Source organism: Phyllostomus hastatus, unplaced genomic scaffold (genome assembly GCF_019186645.2).
Source record: "Phyllostomus hastatus isolate PE091 unplaced genomic scaffold, TTU_PhHast_1.1 phas_contig_80, whole genome shotgun sequence".
Lineage (NCBI taxonomy): Eukaryota > Metazoa > Chordata > Mammalia > Chiroptera > Phyllostomidae > Phyllostomus > Phyllostomus hastatus.
The window spans coordinates 43,911,560-43,925,874 of NW_025333960.1; the positions used below are offsets into that span (position 1 = coordinate 43,911,560).

General features: G+C 42.3%; 1 protein-coding gene across 2 annotated transcripts in view; it reads right to left on the reverse strand.

Annotated features, from left to right (window-relative positions):
- Nucleotides 1-3,652: 3,652 nt before the first annotated feature.
- Nucleotides 3,653-14,315, reverse strand: part of CCDC68 (coiled-coil domain containing 68) — a 42,929-nt gene continuing 32,266 nt past the window's right edge. For both annotated transcript variants that reach the window (XM_045849986.1, XM_045849985.1), the window contains exons 10-13: nucleotides 11,159-11,264; nucleotides 9,820-9,903; nucleotides 7,701-7,777; nucleotides 3,653-4,163 (exon numbers count right to left, since the gene is read on the reverse strand). In XM_045849986.1, coding sequence (XP_045705942.1) covers nucleotides 4,106-4,163; nucleotides 7,701-7,777; nucleotides 9,820-9,903; nucleotides 11,159-11,264 — 325 coding nt within the window. In that variant the 3' untranslated portion in view covers nucleotides 3,653-4,105. The remainder of the gene's footprint in view (nucleotides 4,164-7,700; nucleotides 7,778-9,819; nucleotides 9,904-11,158; nucleotides 11,265-14,315) is intronic.

Consider the following 14,315-nt stretch of genomic DNA (forward strand, 5'->3'; position numbering starts at 1 on the left):
AGTGCTAGTTAATGTATTAAATACGAACACTCAGCGTCTTGCCCCCAATGCCCAAAGCAGTTTCTTATGAGTCCTCTAGGCAAAGAGGGTAGGTCAAAACGAGACCATGCAACTGAACCTTTAAGAGCACTTTGCTCTTCACTGGCCCTTCCAGAGAACATGGGCTTTCTCAGTAAAGACCAAGGAGGGGACTGGGATACAGATTTCTAAAAGTCATTAGGTTCCCACTGCTCAGACTTCAAAGAACTGGAGGAAAAACTGATTGAATAAAGGAATGATTTACTAAAAAAAAAAGAAAAGAAAAGTAAGTGACCCTGGCTGGTGTGGCTCAGTGGTTGAGTGCTGGCCTGCAAATTAGAGGGTCCCTGGTTTGATTCCCAGTCAGGGCACATGCCTGGGTTGTGGGCCAGGTCCCCAGTAGGGGGTGAGCAAGAGGCAACCACATATTGATGATGTTTCTCTCCCTTTCTCCCTCCCTATCTCTCTAAAAATACATAAAATCTTTAAAAAATATATGAAAGAATATGCTGCATGGGAAATTATTTATAAAATATTGAGGCTTATTGGTCACCTGCCCATCTAGCTTACGTCCTGGCTATTCTGCACACACCTGGCCTATCCATCCTGCAAAGAATGTGCACCTGTTCCTGCTTCCGCCTGGACCTCTCTCCCACCAAATGCCAGCTCCTGCCACCCACTTCCCTTCCCATCTTCGTTTAAATGTTATCTTTAAAGAGAGTTCTTTATTTTTTAAATGCACCAGAAGTGATGCTTTGTAATTTCAGTTCTTCCGCTTTTTTACTTTTATTTTTTAATTAGTTTACTTTCAGTATGATTCTGTATTGGTTTCAGGTGTACAGTATAGTAAGCAAGTTCTTAAAATGACCATCTATTTAAATGACCAATCTATGGTTGCTGTAGTTGCTTTTATCACCTGATTGAAAACTCTGGCCAGAGCCTTTCATCCCTGGTAACTCCGGATCCCTGAGTCCACTTTATTTTTCCTCGCAGTCCACAAACAGCTCTAACTTTATTATTTGTTCCTCATCACTGGGTACATTTATATAAAGGTAGAGATTAAAAAAAATTCCTGTCCACAAGGATGCCTTCCCCCCTCCTCACTGCTATAGCCCTGACCTCTGTCTGGACCAGGGCCTGGCAAATAGGTGGCACTCAGTAAATATTTGTTCCCCCAAAAATAAATGAATCCTGCACAGCAAATTGATTGGGTGGACTGCAAAATAACATTGCTAACTTAAATTTTTACTAGTTTATTGAAGAAAATATTCAAATATTTAAATTGTATCATTTATTAATTTTTGCGAAGACATGTGCCCATGAAAACATTACCATTATCAACACATTGAACATTACTAAGCCAACCTTGCATGCCTAGGACAAACCCTAATTTCCCATATTTCTACTACAATTTTATTTTTTAAAAGATTTTATTTATTTTCAGAGAGACAAGGGAGGGAGAAAGAGAAGGACAGAAACATCGATTGGTTGCCTCTTGATCGCCACCAACGAAGTACCTGGCCAGCAGCCCAGGCATATGCCCTGACAAGGAATCGAACCGGTGAACTTTCAGTTTGGAGGCTGGTGCTCAATCCACTGAGCCACACCAGCCAGGGCTCTACCACAATTTTAAACCCATAAGTATATACTTTAATGACAAAGCAATTAAATTCAACAATTTAAATCTTTGTTTCATCCTTAATATTTCTAGTCAAAAAATAAGAGAAGGGAAGAAAAGAAAGAGAATTACAATGATTATGATTTTACTTGAGGAAATTATCAGTTATTGGTGAATTGGATCCCTACTTTGATATTAAAGGATGCTGTAATAATTTGCCAGTCAGAGGAGTTAAGAATTTTCAAAGTGAAGAGATATGAAAGAATTTTAGAAGTTTGTGTTCTTAATTTCATGATGCTACTTTTTTTTTTTCAAATTTAGAATAAAAACATAATAGATTACTTTTGCCATTGATTTGGATCCAGGGAAAATTAGCAGAAAATCTAGGGAGCTATTTAAATCTTTTTTACTGACAAAAACAATCAGTTTATTATTAATTATATTACCATGAAAGGTCAAATAAAAAGTAGTCAATTCATTTATTCATAGTGATTTTAATGTTAAAAGAAATAAAAAAACTTTTACAAACTATAAGGTTCTGTATTATAAGGTATAAACAATTATTCAAAAGATGTGTCAATTGTTTAAACATTTGTTAATAATAAATTACAACACTACAGGTAATCAAAGTGAAACTAAATTTCCATGTATTCACTTCAAGGCTCACCTCGGACCTTCTTATCCAATATTAGTTACCATAAGTACAATTATTTTGACTCAACTGAACTAGTGTTTCTTTCTGTGTATGTCCTGTGTGCTACTAATAGACTAAGAAAAATTTTTCACTGTCATTTGTTTTATGACTCAGAAATGTTTATTTAAAAGTATTTCAAATGATAAAAGTTGAAATAGTAAGGCTACAGAAAATAATCTACATATGACAAATAAATAATCCTGATGCTACTAAAATAATACTTTTGTGTTTGAAGAGTTCAGATCTTTTTAGGCATCTGAACCTGCTTGTTGGTATAGTCAGAAGGTCCAAAGGCCATTCATTCCAAAGTGAACCTGGATACCCCATGAGAAGGTCCTATCTGTATTTCATCCAACTGTCCTTCTGTATCAAAAGTGAATATAGTTAAACCAACATAAAATCTAACAGTGTCTTTCCATTTTTTACTTTAAAATATATTTTTCTAATGGAAACCACCCATGTGGTTAGCTCAGTTAGATGGGTTCATTCACAAATCTCATATTTACTATAATCCAGCATAATGATTGAAGGGTAAAAGGAACCTACAAAATCTCTGAGTGAAAGGTAAATTTTTCTACTGCACAGCTATGTAACATTGCAAGGGTTACAGTACTCTGGTGAATTTATAAATCCACTACTCCACCTCAATTGTTCATAGCTTTAAATATTTCATAGATAACACTGATATTTCACATTCCACATTGAAAGGCTTTAAGCATCTTTCCTGAGAAAATGTTTGTAGTTGTACACCAGAGAGGATGATCAAAAGGCCAAAAATAATTCAGCCCGTAGGGTGGCTAAGTCTCCCTTTATTCCTTTAGCCAACGAGCATTCTGTCTTCCTGAACGTCACTATTTGCATTTCTCCAAGTCAGAGTTCGGCTCTATGGCAATCATAAATTCCACCTGTAATGAAAGCCTGTATGCAAATTCAAGCACATTTTCACAAAAGCACTGTACACATGATTTGAACTCATGAAGTCCAATTCTTCCCGGCTGCAGACAGCAGCCACTGCTCTTTGAACTCATGACACATGTATTTTTTATGGAGGTATGAGCTAACAACATGACTTGGATAATATAATGACTATGGAAAAAGAAAATTAATCACAAAGTGCATTCCTTTGTACTTATGTGTGTGTGTTGGAGGGGGGTGGTGGTGCCTTTAGCAACCAACTTACAGTCCCTGTTCCTCAGGTGTGGGGAGCTGGCCATGACTTTCAACGTGGGAGGGTTGTGTGTGCTGGAGAATTAGCTAAAAAGAAACTTCCCCTGCTCATAGTCCAGTAGAAAATAACTGTTCCTCTAACAATGGTCAGAAGATGAACTTAAATCATGGTAAGATATTTTTATTATTCAAAAGTCAACTTTGAAACACAACACCCATTCATACACATAAAAACTCTTCCTTCTACTTAAATAAATGGAAGCCATTATGAAAAGGTCAAAGCTGATAACCTTAAACCACTCCCTTCAGCAAAAACCTGCAAAAAAGATTCAGGTTTTTAAAACTTAAAAACAGAATTCATCTTCCATCAGGGTAAGGAACCTGGTTTCTTTACCCATTTATTAAGTTCTGAAGAAAGATTTCCTTCCCTCAAATATGTATTTGTTTGATTTCCTGGAGTGTCATCTTCCTGCAAAGCTATTGATGTATAATGAATTCCATGAAATACTGGCATTGAGCCATTTCGAACATGCAAGTTTCCACTGTGTTTCAAGGAACAAATAAGGCCCACGTAGTGTTCTTTCCCATTCGATCTTCAGCCAGCCAGCTCATTTCCGTAGCCTAACCAACATGAAGTAGGGGGTGTTGCCTTCAGTCTTCAGGTCGCTGTGGAAAAGACCACACAGTTGTCAAGATCAAGCACATTAACCTGTAATGATGTAAATGCTGTACCACCACCATTACCATCCCCGTCACCCTATATGGCCCCATGAGAAGCGACTGCTTTCATCTAAGAGGTGGTGGTTAATTGATGGGCTGTAATTCCCCATGAAATGAAGGAGAATCATATGGTGACAGCCTTAAACTTAATCCACTGAGTTGTACGAGGACAAGAGGGAGGAAGTGTTAGGGGACGTGAGGGTTAGAGCCTGTGTCTAGAGCACCGCACTTGGTGCAGACGCGCCCCAGAGTGACTCGGACACGGGAAACACATCACTGTTCCCTCAGGATGCTGTAATTATGCGGGTTTTACACAGCCTGATCTCCTGTCCTCCCCGTGCACATGTGCACGCACATGTATGTGTATATGTGTGTGTTTTGTTGTTGCTGTCATTGTCGTTGTCTAACATGACCCCCAATCTCCAGCAAGCCACTTCTTCCGGTGTTCAACCCAAGAAACATCTATATGTTCTAATGTTTGAGGAAAAGAAACAAAACTTGTTTTTTTGGTACTTACTGTGACAGATAGCATAGAAACAGATTCTATGAGATTTGCCTAGATCAATTTTTAAATGTACATCTTTGTGCCTTTTAAACTCCAGTCTCTCCCTAGAGTAATAATTCCATTTATGTTGGTGAATCCAGACTTATCAAAACATACTACCACTTACATTCTGAAAGCAGCCAATTCATCATATTTCACTGTGCAAACAGGAGACCTCCCATTGAGATAGGGTATGTGGTGGCATGGCCGTAACAGACGAGGGCTACAAGGCCTATCCCAGAAATAGTAACACCAACCCCACAGGATTTACGGCTGAGCACCTGCAGACCACTAGCTGAATCCCACACGATGACTAGTCTCACCTGGAGTAACCCCGAGTCTCATCATACGCTCATCGTAACACAGTAGCATGCTAGACGACACACCCCGACGGCCACACTCAGAAACAAAATGCCAGTGTAAAAACACAACACGGCCAATGGTGGGGAGCTCTTCCGAAAAGTCTCCATCTGGGAAAAATCCCGATCCTCCCCCTTATTGAATGCTATGCGCCTCGATTCACTGAACCTCAATAAAAGAAGTAGATCCCATTGGGTGGGGGCTGCTCTGCTTGCAGAGTAGCCTTCTCCCCTTCCGGCTTCACTAATAAACTCTCTTCCACTCTAAACTCGAGGCTGCACTAATAAACTTTCACTTTAAACTCTGTGCTGGCTTGAATTTGATTCTCTCCTGCGTGAAGCCAAAAACACACAGTGGGTTGTGGACCCTCGGGTCTCCCACCCCCCAGAATACCGTCATTACCATCACACCATTAACAATGCAATGTCTATCAAAAATCATAAAACGAAGGGCATATTCAGTCCAGTTTCCCTATTTCAATTAGACAATGCTTCCACATGATCTTTCCCAAGTCATAGGAAGAACAGAAATCTTTAAAACTAAAATACCTTTAACTACTAATTAACTGCAGCTGCTCATTAATTAACTTCTGTCTAGCTCCATTCCCTCCAGGGTCGGAACAGTGGATGTCGGCCACGCCACCCCAAGAGGAATGGCGTCTGGTGTGGCCAGAAAAGGGACCACGTATAACCCTGACAAGCTCCAAGGAGGCCTGCGTGGTGGCCTTACAAACTCAGAGGCTGAAAGTAACCCCATAGGATGATGTGAATTGTGCAAATTTAAAACTATTATAACTCAAAGCAAGTCATGGCATGTAGACATGTCCTAGAGCAATAACCTCCTTGACAAAGGTCGATCTTTACCTTAACTTAGCCAGTCTATTTTCTTTTTGCATCTACAGTAGCATGCAATGTTGGAATGTCAGGGTCGGTTCCTTTTCCCAGACCCCCCAGGGCACAATCTCCCATCAGAGCTGGGCATGGAACCCCTCACTGGTCTCTTGTTCTGCATACCAGCTCTTTTTGCTCTAAACATTAATTGTTAACTATCCTGTATCCACCAGTGCAAAAGAGGATTTGTCTCTGTCTTATTCTTTATTCAATGTCAGAGATTTCCCGCTTTGCTTTTGTCCCACCTCCCTAATCTACCACCAGTGAGCTTCACGTAACCCGCTCCCCCTTAGGTCTCCTCCTTTCGTTCTACTGTGTAGCAGGAGCTGCAAAATGGCCATTCTCCGGAGCCTCTTCTCAATCCGTTGAGCTTTTGCTCCCCAGCAACTGTTGTCAGTTTGGCTCATATAAGCTCCAAAATTCTCTACAGAATTTTTGGAGGTTTCTTACATCGACCCTGGTAAGGGAGCAAAAAATTGACCCTCCGCCCTTCCCTCAGAAAGTCCTATTTGCCTTTCTCTCCTAAACTCTTCACCCTCCCCCCTCTCCTACCCCTTGAAGTGACTCCTTCTCTCATTGCTTCTGAAATGTGAGCATTTCACCGCCTCCTTTAATACTGCCGGGCACACTTTCTTTTCTTTATTAGAAGGTGCAGGGCTAGTGGCCAAAATGTTGAGAATGTAGCACCTGGGGCCCAAGGATGTTAAAAGACTTGTTCACACCGGTTTCCTCTCGCGCCTGTGATTACAGATATTCACCAGCAGGAGTCACTGGCGAAGGGGAGCAGGCTTGCGGCAGGGAGTTCTGAAGGCGGAGATGCACCGGCCTGATCTGCTAGCCTGCCACTAATCGCAGTGGTGGATTCCCCAGCACAGGCCTGTGCCGAAGAGGGTTTCGGCAAACGGGCTTCTGTCCTAGAGGGACTGGACTGGGAAATTCAAAAGCTGCTAGAACAGAAAGTTTTTAATCATGTTTTAAATGATTCATGTGATTATAGGCTGTGATTTCTTTTAAGTAATAATTTCACAGAGCATTATGGAAAGGAGATTTGAGAACAGAAGCCTTTTCTTCTTTCTACAACTTGTCACTTCGGATTCTGTGAACACTAGAAAGTGAGCTTGATGGTGCCAACGATCATTTCCATTGCTTTAGTGGGTCATTATCATTGATTGCTCAATTCGCTCATTATTAGGTAATTATTGAAGGCACTTGTCCTTAGCAATGCAGCAAATAAAGGGAAACACAAGAAACTATTCCTCCCCTCTCGACATTACAATCCCTTTGATTTGCGGTACAGATATGACATTTAAATAAATACATGCAATTCATAATTAAAACAGTCATCGATGGCACAGAACACGTGAGCAGTGCAGGGACAAGGACACGAGAGGAGAGGACCTGTTTTGTCTGGAGAAAGTGTTACGGCCCAGATTGAGCTTGTTTTGCAGCAAAGGAGAGGACAAAGATATCTGAATGTATCCCTTTATTTATTCAGTAAGAATGTATATGTTAGTCTTCGAGGATTCAGTGGTGAACAAGATGAACACGGTTCCTAGTCATGAAACACTGAGAAACGGACGGCAAACAAACGATTACATAAGCAGGGATACACTGGAATCTTCCTCCAGTGGGGTTCTTGAAGGTTCAACAGAGGCGCGCAGGTACGTGGGGATAGAATAAAGACTTTACCTTGTAGCCACGGCCTTAGACGCCATTGTCCTAGGAGTTTCAGACCAAAGTGCCACTTTGGTTTTTAGTTCTTTATTCTAAAGTTGAAAAAAAAATATGCAGAGATCACATAGCTAGCACCTGCATCAGCCACACATGCTTATTGCTTCTGGTCAACCCTGCGTCACTCCCTGGCAGCAAGCGCGCTATTCCGGCCCTTCCATCAGAACATGGAACGTGGCCAGTCGAGAGTCACTGATGCCTATGAAGTCACACACTCCCTAGCTGTGTGACCTCATTCAGTCACTTAACCTCCCTGTGCCCAATTTCTTCACCTGTGTAATAGATACCATCATAGTCTCTTCTTCACAGGTACTAAAATGAGATAAAAAATATGTAAGGAACTCAGCTCAGTATCTGGTTTTTAAAACTTAAAGGCAGTTGGTTATGAAATGGGCTGAGTGATTGCCCACTGATGGTGTGTTTGCATGATTTTCTTATTCTAGCTGCTTATCCATATGCCCTAATTTGTGTGGAATGAATGAGTATGTTAGTTATGCAAAATTGGTACAATAAAAATATTTTATCAACTAGGATTTGCCAAAAGGCCAGTCAGTGAGAAAAGCTGTGAGAAAATGCCTTTAGGGACATTTCTTAGAAGGAAGAGGCCCAATGGTGACACGGGTCACACCCTCTGAGGCCTCCAATGTATGAGCTGGGCAGCCCTTACTGGGCACCAGAGTGGACACGAGTGCGGAGCCAACTACTCCACAATCAGCGTTTTCAGCTGGACACAGCTGTGAGCGTGGTGTTTATCGAGGGAACAGGCCCGTGCAACCCACCGAAGGTGAGACTCCAAGGAAAGCCTGAGGCTGGAAGAGTTCACCCTCCAGAGGAAAGACAACAGTGTCCTCTGGGAGGGGAGAAGGGGCAGAACAGGGCAATGGCTACAAAATTTACAATGTAAAACTATTTACAACCTCTCTCTCTGTTCTTATGATTTTTTTCTTCTGATGGGGGAAGCGGAAAGGACACAGCGGTGAAAGGGATGGTGTGGGGCGAGCTGGCAGCGTGCTCATGGGGCCCCCCTGAGGTCCATGCGGGGACCAGCAGAGCCCCCAGAGAGGCTGAGGTCTGCAGCGGAAGTCAGAGCATCTCCGTCCTCCCCGGCACAGGGCAGCGTGGGGGCAACAGCGCGCAGGAAGTGGATATGCTGGGGGCTGACGTGCAAAAGGTGACCAGGCCCAGGCAGTCAGTGGCCAGCCACTGGACAGAGACAGGAGGGGCGGCCCTGAGCAGGAAGTGGAGCTGAGGCTGCTGTGGGGCCTGCAGGGACCCCGGCCTCAGTGGGGGCTTTGCTGCACTTCCTGTAAGGCAGGGGCACTGCCAGCCCCTGGGGCAGCAGCTGAAAAACTAAAAAGAGCTTCCCCCCCATTAAGGGGGAAGAGTGGGCAGATAGAAAAACATGTCTCATCCCAGTAAATTATAAAGTCTTATGCTAAGTTTTAAAACACTGAAAAACAAGAAAACAACAAGAGGCTTCTTGAAGTGAGTGAGCCCGGAGGCAAAGCTTGGAGGAAGGGAGAGGATACCTCAGTGAGGGAAAAAAACAGACTGGAGACAGAAACCGGGCTACCTGACCAGCACTAAATGCACACAGGTGTGGCTTTGACCTAGCTCCTAATTCCAGTCCATGTCATCTCCCTCCCCAAGACAGCAAGTGTTCTGGAGAATGAGGATGCACTTTTAACAATTATTTGTTAATATTTAATATTCATAATTCAATAACATCATAAAATGTTTAATATTGACACTTTAATAATGATTCAGACAGAGCACCTGTCCCCAAAGCTATAATTTCTTATGCATCAAGAGGCACAAACACACACTTACAGAAAACATTCATATATAAACACAGACACGCACATGCACTCACAGATAAACACTCAGGCATGGTCACACACACTCATGCACAGACGCGCTCACACACTATGCACACACAGACACACTCAAACAGTGTCACCATGCGGACCATCACGCACGAGCACACACACAGACATTCACACACAGGCTCACAGATACACTGACACACTCACATAGTCACATTCACGCTAACATAGGCAACAGATTCTCTGCTTACCTGGGCTTCCAGCACATTAACTTTTTCTTTCAGGTTTTCAATTCTTTTATCTTGCTCCTTTAAATTATTTTTTAAGCCTTCCATCTAAGTATTAGAAAACACAGTTGGAAAACTCTTGTCAGACCAAAGGGAATGGTTACTTAAATCAGAAACTGTGCAGATTTCTGCGGTCATATCATGTTGATCCAACAGAAAAAAATTAAATCCCAAAGCCTAGGAGACTCAGCAGGCCAAAAAGAAGAGCAGGGCAGATTGGCGCCTGGGGATAGGCGCGTGCAGAGAGTACTGTGAAACATTTTAATCTTTGGGAAACCTGTTTAGACCAAATGAGCAGGAGTGCCTCGGTGGAAAGCAGGATTGCTCATCCTTTTATGTCTCAGCCACATAACATTTTCATCCTGCAGATACAGAGGCCAATGGACAAGATGCAAGGCCACTGCCCGGCATGGGGAAGCAACCCAGGCAGACAGCTGGTCAACCAGCGACATGATATGGCGAGCCTGCTTCACTTGGGAAGAAAAGCATCAGCCAAGAGGCAACGTGGAGCCCGGGAGGTGGATACAGTTCAGAAAGGTGCAGGGAGAGAGGAAACATGTAGATGCTACGGCCAGCTCTGCCACCAGCAGCTCTGTCATTTAACTACTGTGGGCCTCAGTTTTCTCCTCTGTCAAATGAGGACACGGGATGCCCCCTAAGTCCTTTCCATGAGTCAATTCTCGTGGGGAGGCCCTAGCCCAGCAAGCGCAAGTGCTATGTCAGGAAGGTGTTTGAGTTATTTAAAAAGATTCCTTTTGGGAACAACTATTAGGCAGTAAAAAAAAATGACAGTCGGATTTTAAGTCTAAAGCAGAACTCCCAAACCAGATTGACACACATCTTGGCATAAACAGTTTGAGTGCACAATCCACCATCCATCCAGCTGTTAATACAATGATTTCTTTTCTTGTCAGGACGCTCCCAGAAAAGACGGGCCAGAGGACACCCCTGTCCTAACACTCCTCCTCAGTCAATTTCCAGGAAACTGATGAAGAAACTTAAGGCTGAGTCTCCAAATCGACAAAATCCTCTAAATGAATCGTGCCCACTATCTGGCTGAGGACACTCTTTAAAAGTCACGGGGACATCTGAAGAGCAGTGAGACAGTTTCCCCAGCTCCTGCACTGCGAACACTCCAGGTGTCAGCATGACAGACACAAGAGGGCTTTGGAAATAGCCCTGTTGGATGGGAATTCAAAGGAACTGTCTGTGGGGAGGAGGACCTCGCTGCTCGCCAAGCCCAGGCTAGCCGCCTATACTTGGCCTTCTGGCTGCAACCCGACCATCTACCAGAGAACCTGACCTCCTGGATGACTCTGCGCAGGTTCTGGTGCTGGGAGTGAATCACGAACTGCAGATGCGAGATCTGCTCCTGGAGAAGGGAGATCTCCTTCTGAAGATCCTGGCAACTGGAAAGGCAAAGGAAAAACGAGAGTAAAACACTCACTAATGCATCATATGCTGTTTTTGTTTGTTTGTTTTGCTTTGTTTTTATAGTGGCGCCACCAGGTTCTCGTCACTCGCTACCCTGCTACAGGGCATCCTGTGAGTAAGATGCCCAGGGCCCCACATGCCGCACAACACACACTGAAGACAAACAGCCACGAGGCAGCCTCTGATTAGCTCCGATGTAACTTGAATGTCAATTCATGTCAAAAGCTCCTTTCTGGCTGCTTGGGACTCTCCTTCCACCAGCAGGTAGTTGAGCCAAATTGTACTGAGCCAGGCGAAGCACTTGCATGTCTAATCTGCCTTGACTGTGAACACCCACAGACCCAGCACCCGTCAGAATGCACAGAATTTAGGGGGGACAGCAGGGTCAGAACATGGGAATGGGGATGGAGACTTTACATATATATCAGAACCGATGTCCAATGATACAGAGTTGGCATATATTATTATGAAATGCCTGTGTTTGCCTTTTTATTTTTTTGGCTTCCTACTTTTGGTAATTCTGCTACCTGAAAGTAGGGCAAAGGGAAAAAAGGGGAGGGAATTAAATTCCAGATAATATTTTTAGTGTACAGCAGCCACTGAGAGAAAAGATGGGTGAAGTTTGAATTTGGGTTATTCATACTTGCCTAATATTCTGTTTAGGTAACGAAAGTTGATTGTGTGGCTTTTGAATATTTCTCTTCTCATCAATATTATTTGAGTGATGAGGCAACACGCATGGCAACAAGACCTCCACACCTGGGAGCACTAAGACTTCGAAGTCACACACATTTCTAAACCTCAGTATAACAGGTATAAGAATTCCTACCTCTTCTACTTTACAAAATTGTACTATGTAGACATAAAAGGTAACGTGAATGTACTGTTGGAAAATGAGCTCTTTACAAAGTAATACATTAATATTATTTTCACTTATTAAGGTTTTACAGTTAGTTGCCAGCATCCAATGCAATCACAATTCGATTTTCATAGCCTCTCAAATATTACAAAGGTCATGGAAATCCACGTGACTCTACTGAGCATGTTCTCATTAGAAAAAAATAAAGTCTCCATTTGTCTCACATCATGCACTAAAAATTGCTTCTCAGACTTAATATGCATCAAGGATCTTATTAAATCATTGGGCATCTTGTTAAAATGCATATTCTGACCCAGGAGGCAGGGGTAGGGCTGGAGACTCTGCATTCCCAGCATGCTCCGGGTGCTGCCAATGATTCTGCTGGTCTGCAGACCACACCCCCAGTGCTCTGAGTGACACAGCACTAAACCCCGGAGTTGTCTCCATAGCTTTAGTAACGCACATGGCCAACTTGCAATATTGAAGTCTTTTAACTCTTTTCCTCTTTTGGTTTTGCATGAGGAGGCTTTAAAAAGAGTTTGTTTTACTGTAGAAAAACATTAATTTCTATAAAACCATAGAAATCCTTGCATAAGTACAAATGATATATGATAGCCATTACAATTTATCCTATGAAATTAAATAAATTATACTATAAAAACACTGTATGATAACATAATACATATGTCACAAAATACATGTAAAATATAGCTCATTATTGATCACAGCCTAAAAAGTTAAAACAATCTAATGATATCAGTAGAAGACTGATTAAGCAAATTATGCTATGCCTATGCCACTTTTATCTTACATATCTCTATATATCACAGAGATAGGCTGATAGACTTGATTTATATCAAAGATGATTTTGCAGAATGTAATAAAAAGAACAGTCTTTTCACAAATGGTACTGAAACAACTGGATATTCATATAAAAAAGGAAAAAATGATCTTTTCCTCACCACATAATAAGGAAAAATCCCCTGTAGATTGTGAATACAATCGGGGATGCAAAGACTTTCAGAAGACAATGCAGAAGAACATCTTCGTGAATTTGGAATAAAGAGTTTTTTTTAAAGGCAGAAATAAAGCAGTATTAACCACAAAGGGAAATATTGATAAGTTTGACCAGACAGAATTAAAAACTTCTAGTCATCAAATAAGCGTGAGTGGGAGAACCTCAGAACACTGGTAATACCAATGACTGATAAAGACACAGCACCCATAATACACACGGAACATCTATAAACCAGCAAAACAGTCATCCCAGTAGAAAAATTAGAAATTGACGTGAAGAAACGCTTCACAACAAAGATGAACTGAAGACCCGAGGATCAAAACAGCGCAGAAAGCCAACAGAAATGTGACCCGCGGCGGGAGCCGAGACTAGTCACTGCCCCGGGAGGAGGGAAAGGAAGAAAGGAGTGCAGACTCAGAGCTTCTCCGGGGATAATGAGAAAGAACTCAGAGTGCTTTGCCGAGGCAGGCCAGCTCGGAAATATTCACAACATGTTCTTAAATTCATAAATTGATAAAAAATAAAAATTTCACAAAAATGTTAAAGGCAGGTATCCAAAATGATCTCACTGTGTCCTGTGACGACCCAGCACTTGAGAACCAAAGGGAAATACGTGGTTTTAGGATAGTGGGGCAGGGAAAGGGGTAGATATTATGCTCCTCAAATACAAAGCTCAGGAAATTTCCCTGTGTATTCCATGAGAGTATTACCCTAAAAGTCACCACAAATAAGTGAAAACCTGAAACAGGTCTCAGGATGGGAGAGAGGTATTTGTAGAAGCCCCCTTGAAAACACGGGGCTCTCAGACTTAGCTGGGTTAGTATACTAGACAGTGACTAGAGGAAGTGGCAGAAAATCTCTCTGAGGATTGTTGAATAAACATGAAACCTCATCATCCATTTACGGCCTCTGAATATGAGATTGGACCTCAATAAGCTGCTATTAGAGCTCCCTTTAATCTTTGCCATTTATCTTTCAGTGAAAGCACTTGGTCTTAACAAAGAAGTACTAAAGAGAACGGCTGGCAGAAAATGCAACAAGGGCCAGGCCTGGAAGAGAACAAGCTCTTCTAACAAAGGTCTTTATCTAGAATTCGTGCTTTGTCTCGTAAAGTAAATGTTGAAATTAAGATAGAATCGAGCGGCTTCT